At 34.2% G+C, this 17090-nt stretch overlaps 1 protein-coding gene across 16 annotated transcripts in view; it reads left to right on the top strand.

The window, feature by feature from the left end:
• The window catches only part of Cntln (centlein), a 314618-nt gene that overhangs the window by 75921 nt on the left and 221607 nt on the right, over positions 1-17090 (top strand). For all 16 annotated transcript variants that reach the window (XR_012440429.1, XR_012440430.1, XM_074051749.1 and 13 more), the window contains 2 exons: positions 4230-4364; positions 4975-5154. Coding sequence is in view for 14 of the 16 variants with exons in the window: in XM_074051749.1 (XP_073907850.1) it covers positions 4230-4364; positions 4975-5154 (315 nt within the window). In the remaining 2 variants the exon portion in view is untranslated. The remainder of the gene's footprint in view (positions 1-4229; positions 4365-4974; positions 5155-17090) is intronic.

Below are 17090 nucleotides of genomic sequence, written 5' to 3'. Positions count from 1 at the left end.
TTCTTACTATATATACTTCTCTTGAACATTATTTGAATTATTCATTTCTTTGCTTATCCTTGATAAATTATTTGTTCTAAACATACTTTGTTTTGTCACCCTTTATGCTTTATGGTTCCTCCCGAGTTTGTTTACTATTTAAATATAAATTCATGTTAGACCACTAAGAAGGTATCTACAAAGGTTTGTAGAAAAAGTTTCATGAAGCTAAGTTCTAAAATGAATTTTACTTGTATATACTGTGTTTTCATTATTTAAAGTATATCATTGAGCATATATTTCATTAGGAAAATATGTTGAGCTTTACAGAATTACAGAATTTTGAGTTTAACAATCCTCTTCTATTGAGAGTACATCTTTGTACAACTACTGATTGTGCAACATAATATCACATTTGTCAAACTAGTTTTCAGAATATGATAGTTTTGGTTAACCAAGAATCTGCCTTATTACGCGTTTTTATTTACAAGTTATGTCTGTTTGTCTTTGTAAATTACCATGTTTGTTCAATTGCCAAGCTTTAAATTATTAAATAAGCGTATGCAAGAACTTGTCATTGGTGTCATTTGTATTTCAGTGCCTGTTGGGTTTAGCTCATTTTAATGGGAAAATCATTCTAAAACTTAAGTCAGTTGGTAGTGTCTTCTCCTTCCCAGAGTCTAAGTAAATTCCAGAATAGATGAGGGATACTAAAGTTTTGTCATTTCTTCTTTTGAAGGATTTGCCTATAATTTTTTTGAGTCTTAATGTTCACATCTTTGAATTCATTATTCAGCATCAATCTTATCTGTAAACCATTCTCTAGTTTGGTAGGTAATATGAATATATAGAGATAATTATCAAAACTAGGCATTATGCTTGTCAAATGAATAATATAAGCAATACAGAAATGACAGGAATTATAAAATGATGGGATAGCTGGAGAAGCTTTCATGGAGGTTGGAGGAGCTACAAGTTGAATCTTTAAAATTTCATTTAGAAGTTAATTTTTTTCTTTTTTGGGTGGGGGCAGAGTCTTGTTATGTAGTCTAGGCTAGCTTTCTATTCACTACATAGCTGAGGTTGGCTTAGTACTAACAATCCTTCTACTTTAGTCTTTCACATGCTGGCATTACAAGTGTGCATCACCATATCTGGCTTAGAAGTTTAACCTTGAAGGAGGTTAAGACTTAGATGAGAGCAGAAAAGTGGACTATGAATTGAAAATGGGCTATGTTTTATGCATCTGTTTTTATGCTGTTTAGTTAATGTCAGACATCTTTTGATATGGCCAAATAATTAAAACAGGAAATAAAGATTTCAAGCCATATTCATTTGCCATTTATATCTACTGGATTTGTAGAGTTCCTAAGCCTGAGTCCTAATTGTTGGTGGGGAGATGGAATAATGGGTACTCTTGAAATGCATATAACCTGTGACATAGCAATTTCACCTCCAAGTATACATAATCTAGAGAAATGTTTTTCAGACTTTCGTTAATAAGATTCTCACAATGAATGAAGTATATTTTGCTTCATGACCCAGTATATATACACATACGTGAAATGAAAGTTTCATAACATTTGTCCTTACTACATATAATAAAGGTAAATATACAATAATATTTATATCAAGTGTGAATTTTATAATATTTAATAAAGTTAAAATTCCAATTAAACACAACAGAAATTTAGGAAATACTTTATGTAATGTGTCTACTTGTTTTATAAGTTTATTCTTACGGGTGTTTTTTTGCTGAGAATTTGTGCATATCATTTTGATATTTTGTGTTGTCTTTTATTCCAATTTTTAAAAATGCCAATTTGCTGACTAAATTGATTTAATGACCCATTTCTAGATTGCAGTTTCTGTAATAGATACTACTTGAGAAATTTTTCTCATGGGTATCTAGAGCCATGCTTATGAGTGTTCATAGCTGCAATGCTGTGTACCTCTTTCCCTCAAGTGGGAAATAGAAATACTGAAAAGAAATAGATAAATGTATTACAGTATATTCATACAATGGAGTCACACTAAACACTAATATAATTGAACTATAGTTCTATCCATCCATATGGGTCAAGTTTGGAACATATGTTGAACAAAAATAGGCACAGAATATATACATAATATGATTTCATTTACATTCAACTACAAAAAACAAGCAGAATTATATAACCTAAAGGGGTGTGCATCCCTTTAAATTATAAAGGAAAGTAAGAGAAAGATTAAAAACAGATTTCCAGGATGGTCTTTGCCTCTGGAAGCATTGGAGATATAGGGAACATATAAGGGACTACAAAATGATAATAAAGATGTTTTTCTTAGCTGGATACTGGTGTGTACAGTTTTTTTGTATTCTTTATCCACTTTTCACAGATAATGTTTTTGTATCTATGTAGTATCTAAAATGTCTTTATTAGAAGTAAAATAAAAGCCAGGTGCCGGTGACTCATACCTGTTATCCCAAGCTGTGGGGTTGACTACAATCAGGAGAATCATGATTCTAGGCCAGCCCAGGCAAAAAAGTTTGTGAGATCCTGTCTCAGGAAAAAAGCTGGCCTATGATGGTGTGCTCCTGTCATCACAACAAAGGTAGGAAGCATAAAATGGAGGATCGAGGTCCAGGCTAGTCTGGGCAAATGAGACCCTATTTCCAAAATAACCAGAGCAAAAAGGGGCCAGGTCATGGCAAAAGAAAAAAGGAAAAAAACAAAAACAAAAACAAAATAAAGTCATCAATTAACAGCTTTAAAAAATTACAACAGGGCTGGTGTAGTGGTTCAAGTGGTAAAGCGCATGCCTAGCAAGTGTGAGGCCCTGAATTCAAGCCACAGTACCCTCTCATGGTCATGGGGTTTGACCTGAGCTCCTCCTGTTTGCTAGGTAAGGGCTCCACCACTTGAGCCATGCCTCCAGCCCCTATCCCTGAATCCCATTTTCACTTGATTCTCGAGTTTTTTGGAGAGGGTTTGATAATTAAATATAGCAGTATAAAAATGAATTGATATTGATATTTAGAGATCTGAGCATCTGTGATAGACTAGAGATGGAACAATGGTCAGTTTTTACTAGGCATATGACTTAAAAATTAAAAACAAAACAAAAAAAGCTGGATTTCTATCTTGATATGTCTGCTTCTTGGTTGGCAGACAGATGGCACTGTTGAGTCTGACATGGAGGCTTCAAGTAAGAGTGTCAGCCCAGACAGTTTTAGTTGAAAGACTGGGTGGGTGGACAGAAGTGAAGAAATCTAGGAAAGAGGTGGTACCGGGATACAGATTTTTGTTGTGTCTAGTTTGAAGTACCAGCAGATAATCTAAATAGTGGTATTTGTATAGAAAGTTGCAAATGTGAGATTGATGATTGAGTAGGGCTGGATTGGGTTGGATAGTCTTTCAAACAAAGTTAAGACTATAAAAGAAGAGGTAAGGTTTCATGAGAGATAAGGTATATAAATAGAAAAGGGGGAAGCTAACAATTGAGGCATAGTTATATTCGCCAATTTGGTGTCATTTAGATATCTCTGACTAGTGTGTATATTTAGCTAAAAATTATGGTAATCTTAAGGGCTGGGTACATGGCTTTGTGGTTCATAGGCAAGCACTGAACCACTTGAGTGACTTCCCAGCCCTTTTGCTTTGATTATTTTCAGGTAGGTTCTTGAGGGTTTTGTCTGGGACTGGCCTGAACCAGGATCCTTCTACTCATGCCTCCTATGAAGCTGGAATGATAGCATGCCTGGCTTGTTGCTTTAGGTGGTGGTCTTGCTCACTTTTTGTCTTGGTTGGCCTTGAACCATAGTGTTCTCTGACCCCACCAAGAGCTGGAATTATAGGCTTGAGTCACTGCTCCTGGCCTCTGTAATTGTTTCCCCCAAAAGTTTTCTAATAACATTCAAATAAAAGAATAATTTTTATTTTAGCTAACATACAATTTCTTTATTAGATATGTTTTGTAAATTTTTTTTCCTGTTACACAAATTCTGAAGGTTTGCTTTCTAGGTGTGGCTTACTATATAGTGTCCAGTTTTTATGTTTTCTTTATTGTAGACCAGTAAATAGCAACCATATTTCCACATTTTAGGTGAGTATCCATGGGTGTGTTACAGGAAATGAGAAATATGACCATAAACTTTATTACAAAAGCTAGTTAGTCTTAACACTAGAAATTAAAATCAAAAGCTTCTAAAGTAAAATAATTTTTTCTTAGATATACCAGCTCACCAAAAATTTAAATTTTTTCCATAGAGAGAATCATTACTGAAACAGGAAATACATGACCTTGTAAAACGGAAGATTGAAGTGGATGAAGAAAATGCTTTCTTAAGGAAAGAATTAAGTGACTTGCAGAAAAAATTTAAAGATAAAAGTCAAGAAATGAAGGTATGTTGTCTTGCACATAGTTTCAGACCACTGTTGCTTTGAAGTCCTGTTTTAAGTTTTGTCAGCCTTTGTGACACAGAAAGTGAGGCTTGGAGGAAAAAAAATTGCCTTAGGCCTTTTTGTACCATACAGTTTTCTCACATGCAAAAACTCTGATAAAGATGCTTAAAAGCTAGGACTCCAAGCTTTATAACTTTCAGATAAATAGTTAATGATGGAAATGGAGCTAAGAAAGTAGGAGTGTGAATATGTGGCTTCTTGTAATTAGATTCTGATGGGACTAGCATTATTAATTGATAAAACTCAGGTCTGGGAGGATATGTCTGTGTGGGTCTCAAAAATAGCTGGGGACAGCATCAAAGGCAGCTTGATCAATTAATGGGCTCTTTGCAAATGTGTACTCATCAAAGCTGTCATCCAGTGAAAAAATATGACCCATCCACCTGCATGAAAAGAGGCCAATAAAAGTACACAGGTGACCTTGGCAATCAAATATAGAAGAAGCTGCTGTGAGGGTAAAACTGCACAGTTTATATTTGCTGATTAGTTATCACCTTTTTTTTTGTTGTTTTGGTGGTTCTTTATCGGCCCTTGTGGTACTGTTCTACAGGACACTAAGGAGTGTGTACAGAATAAAGAAGAGCAAAACAGGCTGGTTATAAAAAATCTGGAGGAGGAAAATGAGAAATTAAGTACCCGCTGCACTGACCTGCTAAATGACCTGGAGAAACTGAGGAAGCAGGAAGCACATTGGAGAAAAGAAAAGTATACCATTGATGCAAAAATAAAGGTATACAATGAGAATGGAATTCATGCTGCTATTCTGGATCTGCATTTTTATAGGAATTTAATACATGTTATTTTCTTTAAATAATAAGTTATATATTTCAAATCCACCAGTGGGGACCAGCATTAATTTATATTCTTTCACTTAAGACCCATAGCTTTTTAAAAATTGATGTTGCAAAGCAGGAAACTGACTTCAAATAGTTATCCTAAAATGTAATCATTAAAAAATAAAGGCTATTGCATTTTGAAATAAAATGTATTTTGAAAAAACATATTTAGAATCATGGGTTTCATTTTTTATAATTAAGGCTTAAATTTATAACTGTAGCTAGAATAGATTGCAATATAATTTTAACATTTTTCTAGGTCATTGAGAAAGCGAAGTGTAAAAAACCTCCATGAAACAGTTAAGAGTAATCATATTTGTTCCTCCAATAGTGCTTTCTGTGGCTTATGGTAAAATTTTAATAGAAAAAATGTTACTGTCTTTATAATGATCTCACATCCTTTTTTGATCAGTATTTTTCAAACTAATTTTTTCTTTTTGTCTTGAATTTTTTTCTAATTTATTTCCCCGTCAATTTCAGGTTTCTCTTTTTACCATAGATTTTATTGAAAAGGGCAGAAGCAAATAAGGCTAGTAAATATGGTAGTCTTATATATGTGCACATGAAAATAATATATAACATAAATAAATACATGTATGCATATAAATAGGTAACACATGTATAGTTGATATGATTATTTGTATATGTGTGTGTATGTTCATGTATATTTCAGTTAGGGAAAAGGAGATGTCTGAGTGTATGAATCAGATATTTAAGGAAATATATTGTCTTAGTGCATACTCACAGAATGGTGGAGCTATTGAGGTAATTGAATTCTAGGTTTTAAAAATTATTAATATTATAGTTATTAGTGGTACTTTTTTTTGTTTTGTTTTTTGTTTTTGGTGGTGGTGGTATTGGAGGTTGAACTCAGTGCCTTGTGCTTCCTACGCAGGTGCTCTACCACTTGAGTCATGCCTCCACACCTGTCTGCTTTGGTTACTTTTGGGATAAAGTTGCATGTTTTTGCCTGGCCTGGACCACAATCCTCCTAGTTATGTTTCCAGAGTAGCTGAGATGACAGGCATGTGCCACCATGCCTAGCTATTGGTTTAGAAGGGAATCTTGTTTTTGCCTAGGTTGGCTTTGAACCCTGATGCCCCTGATCTGAGGAGCTGGGATTACAGGCATGAGCCATTGAGTCCAGCTGAGATTTGAATTTGTGTTTGCTAGGCAGGAGTTCTGCCACTTAAGCCTCATTCTCAGCCCTTTTTTGCTTTAGTAATATTTTTGGATAGAGTCTCCCATTTTTGCCTGGGGCCTGGCTTAGAATCCAGTCCTCCTACCTGTGCCTCTCATTAGCCAAGATGACAGGTGCATATCACCACTCCCAGCTTATTTGATGAGATAGGCTCTCACTAGCTTTTTGCCTGGACTGGCTGCAAGCTGAGATCCTCTTGATCTCTGCCTTCTAAGTAGCTGGGTTTATAGGTATGAGCCACTGTATCTGGCACATTTCATTAATATTTATGTCAGTTTCTGCCTCTCTACAACCTTCAAAAATTTGGATGTATTTAAGGGCAAGTGGTAGTGCCTTGTGTTAATTGAATACTACATGATTATTTTCATACATTTAAGTTACTTAAATAATCAGTCCTGTGACTTGCAGTTCTGTATCTTGAATGAATTTTTGCTTTAGGAGTTTTATATGATAAAAGTTTTCCCATCCTAAAGTTTCAGCCAATTTGGAGTTCATTTTTGGGATATGATTATGTTTTTACTTCATTTACTCAATGGTTTATTGATTTGTGATACAATCTCATTTCCACGTTTCCTTGTGTGTATGGGGTTGTTTCTGGACTTTCTATTATTTTCATAGTTTTAGGCATTGTAGTTTTGTAATTTGAATCAATATTTCGTAGTGAAATGTATTTCATTATTATTTTTACTTTTGATAAGTCACAAGCCCTATATCTCTTCACAAAGTTTTAATATTAAGAATCATTTTATTAGTTTCAGTACAAATTTCTGTTTAAAAGTAGGTTGGAGTCGCAGTTTGTAATTCTACCACCCATGAATATGGAATAGGCTGTTGTAACTTCCTGGGTCTGGCATTGCATACTCTTATTAGATTTATTGTGGGCCACAAATACTATTGTAAAAAACATTTTAGTAAGAATAATTTTACTGTATTTTAAATTATTTCTTTAGAAATATTTTTGGCAGTATTCAGATTGAACTCAAGGCCTCCTGCTTGTTAGACAGACACTTTATCACTTGAGCCATGCCCCTCATCACTTTTTTGCTCTAGTTATTTTTTAGGTAGGGTTTCATGTTTTTACCAGGGACCAGCTTCAGATAGCCATCCTCCTACATGTTCTTCCACGTAGTTGGACCTGTAGGCACATGCCACCATGCCCAGCTTATTGATTGACATGTGGTCTTGCTGAATTTTTGCCTAGGCTGTCCTTGAACTAAGATCCTCCTGGTGTCTACCTACCCACAAATCTGGGATTACAGCCATGAACCATGCCTAGCTAACTATTGATAGCATAACAGAAATGTTCCTAATTTCTTTTATCTTCAATGTTTATTGAACATTTCCCTGCTATCTTATTCTAATATTTTTAGCATTATTTTAGATTTTTCTAAGTTATAAAATTATAACTTAGAGGAAGTTTTACCTCTTTCCTTTTTGAAAAAGCCTTATTAGGAGATAATTCACATAATATACATTTAATCTACTTGATGAGTAGAATTTAATGATTTTTAGTTTTTGTACAGTTGTAATAAGATCACCACCATCAATTTTAGAACATGTTCATCACCCCCAAAAGAAATTCTGCATATCTTTTTTAAATTGCCATATTGTTGACTAATTAACCTTTTCATAAATATATAGTACCTTCCTTTGTCTTTTATAAATTTTTGGCTTATAGTCTATCTGATGTCATCGTATCTTCTTCAGTTCTATTTTTTTATTATTTACACAGAATGTCTTTTTCTTCCTTTCACTGTCAACTTATTTGTGTCTTTGGATCTAAAAGTGAGTCTCTTATAGACAATATGTTAGTTATATAAAGTTTCATTTTTTCATACTGTCAGTATCTTCCTTTATATTTGGAGAATTTATTTCATTTACATTTAGAGCAAGAATAGAATACTAAGAATTAGCTTTTGGCATTTTCTTATATTTTCCTATATCTGTTATAGGTTTTGTGCCTCATTTCCCTGTTACTGCCTTTTTTGTGGTTAGCTATTTTTTATAGTGATAGATTTTGATTTGCTTTTCATTTTTTTCTGTGTGTACATTCTGTTGCTATTTTCCTGTGGCTGCCATAACCATACTATTCATTTAACATCCTAAATTTATAGGCTTTTTTTTTTTTTTGGCAGTCCTGGGGTTTGAACTCAGGGCCTCACACTTGCTAGACAGGTGTGCTGCCTTTTGAGCCATGTCTCCAGCCCTTCAATATAATTTGAATTGAAACCAGCAGTCTGCAATAGCTTATGAAAACTCTGCTTGTAAATAGTTCTGTCCCCATGTTATTGTTTTGTAACAAATTACATCTTTATGTATTGCATGCTCAAAGACATGAATATATACATATTTGATGTATTTTTTCCTTAAGTTAGTAGAGGAAATAAAAAGTAGAGTTATAAGCCAAATACACAGTTGAATTGCTTTTTAATTTGCCCATTTATTTACCTTTATGGAAGTCCTTATTTCTTCCAATAGTTTTGAGTTACTGCCTTATTTCCTTCCATTTCAATCTGAAGAACTCCCTTTAGCATTTCTTATGGGACATGTCTAGTGATAATGAATGCTCTCAGCCTTTGTTTATCTGTGAATGTCTTAATTTCTCTCTGGTATATGAAGTACAATTTTGCCAGATAACGAACTCCAGGTTCACAGGTTTTCTTTCAGAACATTGAATATGTCATATCATTTCCTCTGCCTCCATGGTTTCTGATAAGAAATCTGTCATCTCAGTAGCCTCCCTTTTACATGATGAGTCATTTATTTTGCTGCTTTAAATATTCTCTATTTTTGGTATAATTTTATGAGTTTGAGTATAATATATATTTCAGAGTGGGTCTGTTTCTTTTTGTGTTTGAGTTATGTGGAGTCTATCAAGGTTTTTGGATTTTTAGAGTCATTGTTTTTCATCAGATTTGGGACTTTTTGCCATCATTTCTTCAAATATTGTTTCTGCCCTTTGTCTATTGTTCATTGGCACTCCCATACTATATATGCATATCTGCTTGATGGTGTCCCACTGGTTCCTTAGGCCCAGTTCACTTTTCTCTATAATTCTTTCTGCTGTTCGACACAATAATTTAAATTTCACCTAATAGTTGGCAATTCTTTCTTTTGCCTCTCAAGTCAGTTGTTGAATTATCTAGTGAAATTTTCATTTGTTACTCATTTTAGCTGTAGAATATCTGTTTTATTCCTTTTAAAGATATAAACATATCTTGTTTATTGCTTTACCAATGACAGATATTTTGGTTATTTCCCCTTTTTTAATTTTCAGGAATCACTGATAGTACAAGGGAGTTGCATTGTGAAAATTTCATAGATTCATACAGTGTACTTTAAACAGATTCTCTCCTTTCTTATATCCCTTCTTCTCATTTTCAAACAGTATTTGGTGGGTTTCATTATGCTGTCTTCATATATAGATAGGTAATATGCTTTGAACCTCTTCACCTCTCACTGATTCCAGCCCTCCAGTGGTCCACCTTTTATGTTCATTTCCAGTTTTCATTATTATTCATTTTAGTCCTAGATTCTGCATATGAATGAAAATGTAATATTTGTCTTTTTGTTCTTTACTTATTTTGCTCAAAATGGTCTCCAGTTCTATCCATTTTCCTGCAAATGACATAATGTCATTCTTTATGGCTGAATAATTCTCCATTGTGTTTACAAAACACGCTTTCTTTATCCACTCATTGGTTTTTGGGTACCTAGGCTGATTTTATGGCTTGATTATTATACATCATGCTACATTGAATATGGATAAGCAGGTATCTCACTTGTATATTGATTTATACTCCTTCAGATACATGACTAAGAGTGGTATGGCAGGGTCACAAGGTAGATCTTTTTTTAGCTTTTGATGAACCCCCATACTGATTTCCATAGAGGTTGTACTAGTTATATTCCCACAAGCAGTATAAGAGGGTTCCTTTTTCCCTGCATCCTTGCTAGTATTATTGTTTGATTTCTTGATGATTGCCATTTTGACTGGGTTGGTATGGAATCTCAGTGTAGGTTTGATTTGCATTCTCGTTATGGCTAAAGATGTTAAATATTTCTTCATGTGTTTATTAGTCATTTGTACCTCTGAGAACATTTGCCCATTTATTAATTGGATTATTTGTTCTTTGCTGTTTAACCTTTTGAGCTCTTTGTATATTTTAAATACTTATCCTCTATTTGATGGATATCTGGCAAAGATGCTCTCCCATTCCATGTGTTCTCTCTTGATTCTGGTAACTGTTTCCTTTGATGTGTAGAAGCTTTTTTAGTTTCATAAAACCCTACTTGTAAATTCTTGCTCTGGGATGATTGGAGTCATGTTTAGGAAATGATTGCCTATACCTATATCTTCAGGAGTTTTAAAAATTTGAGGTCTTACATTAAGATGGCTTATCCATTTTGAATTGATTTTTGTTCAGGATGAGAGATAGGGATCTAGTTTCAGTATTTTTGCATTTAGATAGCCAGCTTTCCCAGCACTATTTGTTGAAGACAAGCTGTCTTTTTTCTTATGTATGTTTTTGGCTTTTTTGTCAAAAATTAGATGGCTATAGCTATGTGGGTTTATTTTGGGATCTTCTCTTCTGTCCCATTGGTCTTCAAGCCTGTTCTTGTGATAGTTCAATGCTGTATTTGTTACTTTGGCTCTGTAGTATAATTTGGATCTGTTGTTTTACCTTAAACATTGTTCTTTTTCCTCAGAATTATTTTGGCTTTTCAGGTTTTTGTACTTGGGTATGAGTTTTAGGATAGATTTTTTTGTCTTAATAAAAATGGCACTGAAATCTTGTTGGGGACTACATTGAATCTGTGATTGCGTTCAGTAGTGTAGCCATTTCGGCAATATTAATTCTGCCTATTCATGAGCACGGGAGATCTTTCTGACATTTTCTTCAGTTTCTTTCTTTAAGGTTTTGTAGTTGTAGAGGTCTTTTTTAGCTAAGTTTATTCCTAGATATTTTCTTTTTTAAAAGGCTATCATGAATGGAATAGCTTCCTGATTTCTTTCTTTGCCTATTCATTTTTGGTATATAGAAAAGCTCTTAATTTTTGTGTATTAGTTTTATATGCTGGTACCTTACCAAAAGTTTTTATCAGAACTAAGAGTTTCTTGATTGAGTCTTTAGCGTGTTTCAAAAATAGGATCATATTGTCTGAAAAAAGGGGTAATTTGACTTCTTCCATTCCTTTTTGTATCTCCTTAATTTCTTTCTTTTGCCTTCCTGCTTTGGTTTGGAATTCCAGCGCTGTATTGAATGAGAATGAAGACTGTGGACACATCCTTGTTTTGTTCCTGATTTTAGAGGAAATGGTTTCAGTTTTTCTCCATTTAAAATAATGCTGCCCGTAGGTTTATATATTGCCTTTATTGTGTTGAGATATGTTCCCTTCTATTCTTTGTTTCTTCAGGGTTTTTATTATGAAGGATTGTTGAATTTTGTCAAAGGCCTTTTCTCTGTCTGTTGAGAGGATGTGATTTTTTTCCCCTTGATTCTTTTTTTTTTTCCCCCTTGATTCTATTTATGGGGGATATTATACTTATTGGTTGCATATGTTGAACCATCCTTGCATTCCTGCAATAAAACCAACTTGATCATGGTGTATGATCTTTTTAATGTGTTGTTGAATTCAGTTTGCAGGTATTTATTGAGAATTTTTCATCTATGTTTCATCAAAGAAATTGGTGTATAAGTTTCTTTTGTGCATGTGTGTCCTTGTTCAGTTTTGGTATCAGTGATAGCACTGGCATATATTCTTCTGTAAACAGCTGATAGAATTCAGCCCTGATAGAATTCAGTCCTGAATTCATCTGTTCCTGGCCTCTTCTTGGTTGAGAGACTTTGTATTACTGATTTAATCTTGTTCCTTGTTATAGATCTGTTTAAGTGGGTTTTATCCTCTTGGGTCAATTTATGCAGGTCATATGGGTCTAGAAATTTGTTCATTTCTTTTAGATTTTCCAATTCAATAAAATGTACATTATCAAAATACTACCTGATGGTCTTCTGGATTTTATTGGTGTTAGTTGATATACCCCCTTTTTAATCTATAATTTTGTTGATTTGGTCTTGCCCTCCTTTTCTTTTTTGGTTAGTTTGGTAGTATTGTTTCTTTAATGAAGTTGGGTACACCAAATATTTGGTGTGTATATACTAACAAATGTTATTTCTTCTTGATGGGTTGTTCCCTTTATTAGTATAAAGTGACCTTTGTCCCTTCTAATTTTGATTTGAAGTCTGCTTTATCAGATATGAGAATAGCTGCTCCTGCCTGTTTTCAAGCTCCATTTGCTTGGGAGATCTTTTTCAACAGTTTGACCCTAAGCTAGTGTTTGTCAGTGAGATATATTTCTTATAGGCAACAAATTATCACGTCTTGCTTTTTAATCCGACTCACCATTTTGTCTTTTTATTAGAGAATTGAGATCATTAACATTGAGTGTTAACATTGAAAGGTATGTAGTAATTCCTGTCATTTTTCTGTTTTTGTGATGTTTCCTATTCCTGATTTGCTAACCTACTTGCCTGGTGGGGTTTATTCTTTCCTGTATTTTCCTGGTTGCAGTTATCTTCCTCTTCAGTGCATAAGATTCCTTTAGGTATTTTTGGAGTTCTGGCTTGGTGAACATAAATTCTTTTGGTTTTTGCTTATGGTGGAAGTTATTTTTATTTCTTCTTCAGTTATTAAGGGTAATTTTACACTAATTGACATTGACAGTTTTTTTCTGTGAGGGCTTGAAATATATCATTACATGTCCTCCTTGCGTTTAGGATTTGTGTTAACAGATCTATTATTCTGATGAAATTGCCTTTATATGTGACTTGTCACTTCTCTTTTACAGCTATCAATATTCTTTTTTTTTTTAATGGTCCCAGGGCTTGAACTCAGGGCCATCACCTTGAGCCTCTCCACCAGCCCTATTTTTGTGAAGGGTTCAAGATAGGGTTTCACAGAACTATTTGCCTAGGCTTTCTTCGAACTGTGGTCCTCCTGATGTCTGCCTCCTGAGTAGCTAGGATTACAGGTGTGAGCCATCACACCCAGCTCAATATTCTTTCTTCTGTATGTTTAGAGTTTTAATTAGGTTAGTCTGGGGATATTTCTTTTCTGATCTTGATGAATTTGATTCTTGAAAGCCTCTTATACCTGTATGACCCTGTTGAGACTGGGAAAGTTTTCTGTTAATTTTAGTGAATAAGTTATCTATGCCTTTAGTCTGTATGTCTTTTCCTTCATCTATACCCACAATTCATAGCTTTGGCTTTTTGATGGTGTTCCAGAGGTCTTGCATGGTACATGCATGTTTTCTTAGTATTTTTTTCATTGATTGACTGATTGATCCAATTCTTTTACTTTATGTCCAGTCCCTTATTTCTGTTTTCAACATGTTTCATTCCATTATCCAGACTTTTGGTCTAGCTTTGTGTTTGAGTGGGGAGGTCGGTGGGGGGGTGTTGTTGTTGTTGTTTTGATGGTGGTGGAATTAGACCTCAGGGCCTTGTGCTTGTTAGGCAGATACTCTACTGCTTGAGTCACACTTTCAGTCCTTTTTGCTCTAATTGGTTTTAAGATAGGGTCTCACTCTTTTCCAAGCCTGCCTAGATTGCAATCCTCCTATTTTATACTTCACACCATTGCTGGGATAACAGGCATGTGCCACCATGTTAAGCTATTGATTGAAATAGGGTCTTGTGAACTTTTTTCCCAGGTTGGCCTCAAACCACATTCCTTCCAATCTAAGCCATTTTAAGTGGCTGGATTACAGGTGTGAGCCATCAGCATCCATCTTCAACTGAGCTTTTCATTTTCAAGATTTCAGTTTGATTTTTTTAGGATTTCTGTACCATTATTGAATTTTTCTTTAATATCCTGCATTGTCTTCTTTCATTTAGCTGTTTGAATTCTCATTGAGTTCAGTTAATTTGTATTCTCTTTGAATTCATTCAGATGCTTATACATCTCATCTTCAATTTAATTGATCATTCTTGTAATTTTTTTTGAATTCATTGTTTGATATTTCTTTCTCTTCATTATCATTTAAGTCCTTTAGTGTGTAGTTGTTGGCTTTTGAAAGAGACATATCTCCTGTTTTTGCATAAAAATTCATTGTTTTTATATTGGAACTTAGGCATATAGGGCTGAGGTTTTGATTGGAAGTTTCAGTCTTCAATTTTTTTCTTAGGACTTTTTCAAAGACTACGTAAGAGTGCACAGTGACTGGGTTGTGGTGTGTTTTCTTGTTACTGGACTGGTGGTATATTGCTCAGTAGTAAAACATTAAATTTATGTGCTTAAGACACTGAGTACAACTCCCTGTTCCACTGAGGAAGAGGAAGATTAGGTGAAAAAGCTATCATAAGTAATAAACCACAACCTTAAAATTATGAAAAACTCTTATGAGGTCCAATCTCTGCTTCTTTTCCAGCATATTTAGAGGAATATGGAAGCAAAGGTGAATCTTCCTGGTCTACAAAGACTTTAGTTAATAAGGGTGGTAATGGAAAGAAGATAGGTAGGATAACACTAATGAATAATGCAGGGTGTGTAGTTTTATAAGGCTGGTAGAGGTGTTAGCTTACTTTACTAGCAGGTTAATGAGAAAGTGCAGTGAAGTAGGTATGAAAGATGTAGCCATAATTGTGTTGGGGAAGAGAAGACAGAGAAATGAAGGAAATTAAACAAATGTACAAAAATGATCTGTCAATCTACCTGCTAAAAGTATAGGAAACAAAGAAAGATTATGGATGGGGAGCTAGAGATAGAGACAAAATGTGAATGAGAGAGCAATTCTAGTTGTAGACAGAAAGAAAGTTTATATAGGGAAGTGTCCATATAGTTAAAAATGGGAGAGAATGAGGTTTTTAATACTGAAAGGTGAGTGTTGTGGTTCATATACAGTAACTGCAGAGAAAAGGAAGGGAGAAAAAGAACATCTAAAAAAATGAGAGTACAAAGTTGTACTAATCAGATATTCAAAATTCAAGATAAAGAAATAAAAGATCAAAACAACCAAAACTAAAAAAAACCTTAGAATAAAATCAGAATTTTCAGTTGTTTTTCCGAGCAAATATTACTATTTTTTTCTCCACTCTGTATCTTTCAAACCACAAGATGATAGTCCAGTTTGAGATTTGACTCTGGTATGATGTCTATTTGTGCTAATTTTCTGGCATAGTGACATAGAATTTGGACATCTGAACACATCTCCAGTGAAGGCTTTGAGGTTTGGGCCTCAGCCTAGTCTCATATAATTCTCACTAAATTCCTAGATTCTCCTCCCAAATCCTCATGAACTCAGTTAGTTGTTTGCTCCAGAGGCAGTTCTTTCCAGTGTTGGAAGCTGCCAAGCTGTGTTTCCAACCTAATGCTAGTTGCATGCCACTGTGGTTTCTTGGAGCTCTGGCTGGTAGCCAGAGAAACCTGTGGCTTCTGTCTTTTGTTCCAGTGCTTTGTGCTTCTTACTCTGCCATTTTGCTGATGTCACTCTGCTTTCATCTTAAAATGCTAACTTTATTGGATATCGGAGTCCATGTTAGCATTTTTTTCATTTAAGCCCTTTAAAAATATATTATCCTACTGTCTCTAACCTCTATTATTTCTGATGAGAAGTCAGTTGTTAATCTTATTGTGGTTTCTTTGAAAGTGATGCATCATTTTTCTCCTTGAAAATCTTGAACTCTTCTTTCAAGATTTCTTTCTTGTCTTTGACTTTCATTATTTTTACTATGATGGGTTTCTTTGCATTTGTACTACTTAGAGTTTGTTGACCTTTGTGGGTATGTAGAATTATGTCTTTTATTATGGTGGGGTAGCTTTCAGTTGTTATTTTTCCAAAACAATTTTTTTGCTCCTTTTGTCTCTCTTTGTTTCGGGTAGTCCTTTGTGTATGATGGTGCATTTAGTTGTGTCCTACATTTCTCTAAGTTTGGTACCTTTTCTTTATTCTTGATTTATCGTTAAAGCTGTTCTAATTATGCCTGTTAGTTGATATCTAATATTGAGCCCCTCAATTGAGTTTTTTAGTTTAGTTATTGTACTTTTAACCTCCATAATTTTGTTTTGGCTATTCTAAATATCTATTTATTATGTTTTGCTATTTTACTTCTAAAGGCATGGTTTTATTCACTGACTTGAATATACAATGTTTGTTTTGGTGTCTATTGATACTGTCATTCAAATCTTTTCATGGGTGCTTTCTGCTGCCTGTTGTTTCTCCTATCTGTGGAAGAAACATTTTTGTTTATTTGTGTGTCCTGTCATTTTTTTGAAATGTGTACATTTTAACATAATATAGCAGTTTTGGACAGTAATTATTCAGTATTTGTCTCCCAGGGTCTATTGTGTTTTACTTATTTAGTGGTTGACTAGACGGTTTTAATGAAATCTATTTTCTCTGTAGCATACCTCCTCAGAGTTGGCTTTGTAGAGACTGTATACTTAGGCATGTACATATCCAACTCAGCATCATAGTAGTTTTAGCAGCGTTCTTCTGAAGTGTCTCTCTCCTGATTTCATTGTTAATATGTCTGTAATCATCCATATAACACTGAGATGTTAGATTGATTTTTCTATTGTTGTAACAGTGTTCTGGGAATCAAATTAGTCAACAATCTGAAACAA

This window comes from Castor canadensis, chromosome 13 (assembly GCF_047511655.1).
Source record: "Castor canadensis chromosome 13, mCasCan1.hap1v2, whole genome shotgun sequence".
NCBI classification, from domain to species: Eukaryota; Metazoa; Chordata; class Mammalia; order Rodentia; family Castoridae; genus Castor; species Castor canadensis.
Note: the sequence above shows the minus strand (reverse complement) of the source record. Positions and strands in the feature narration are given on the sequence as shown.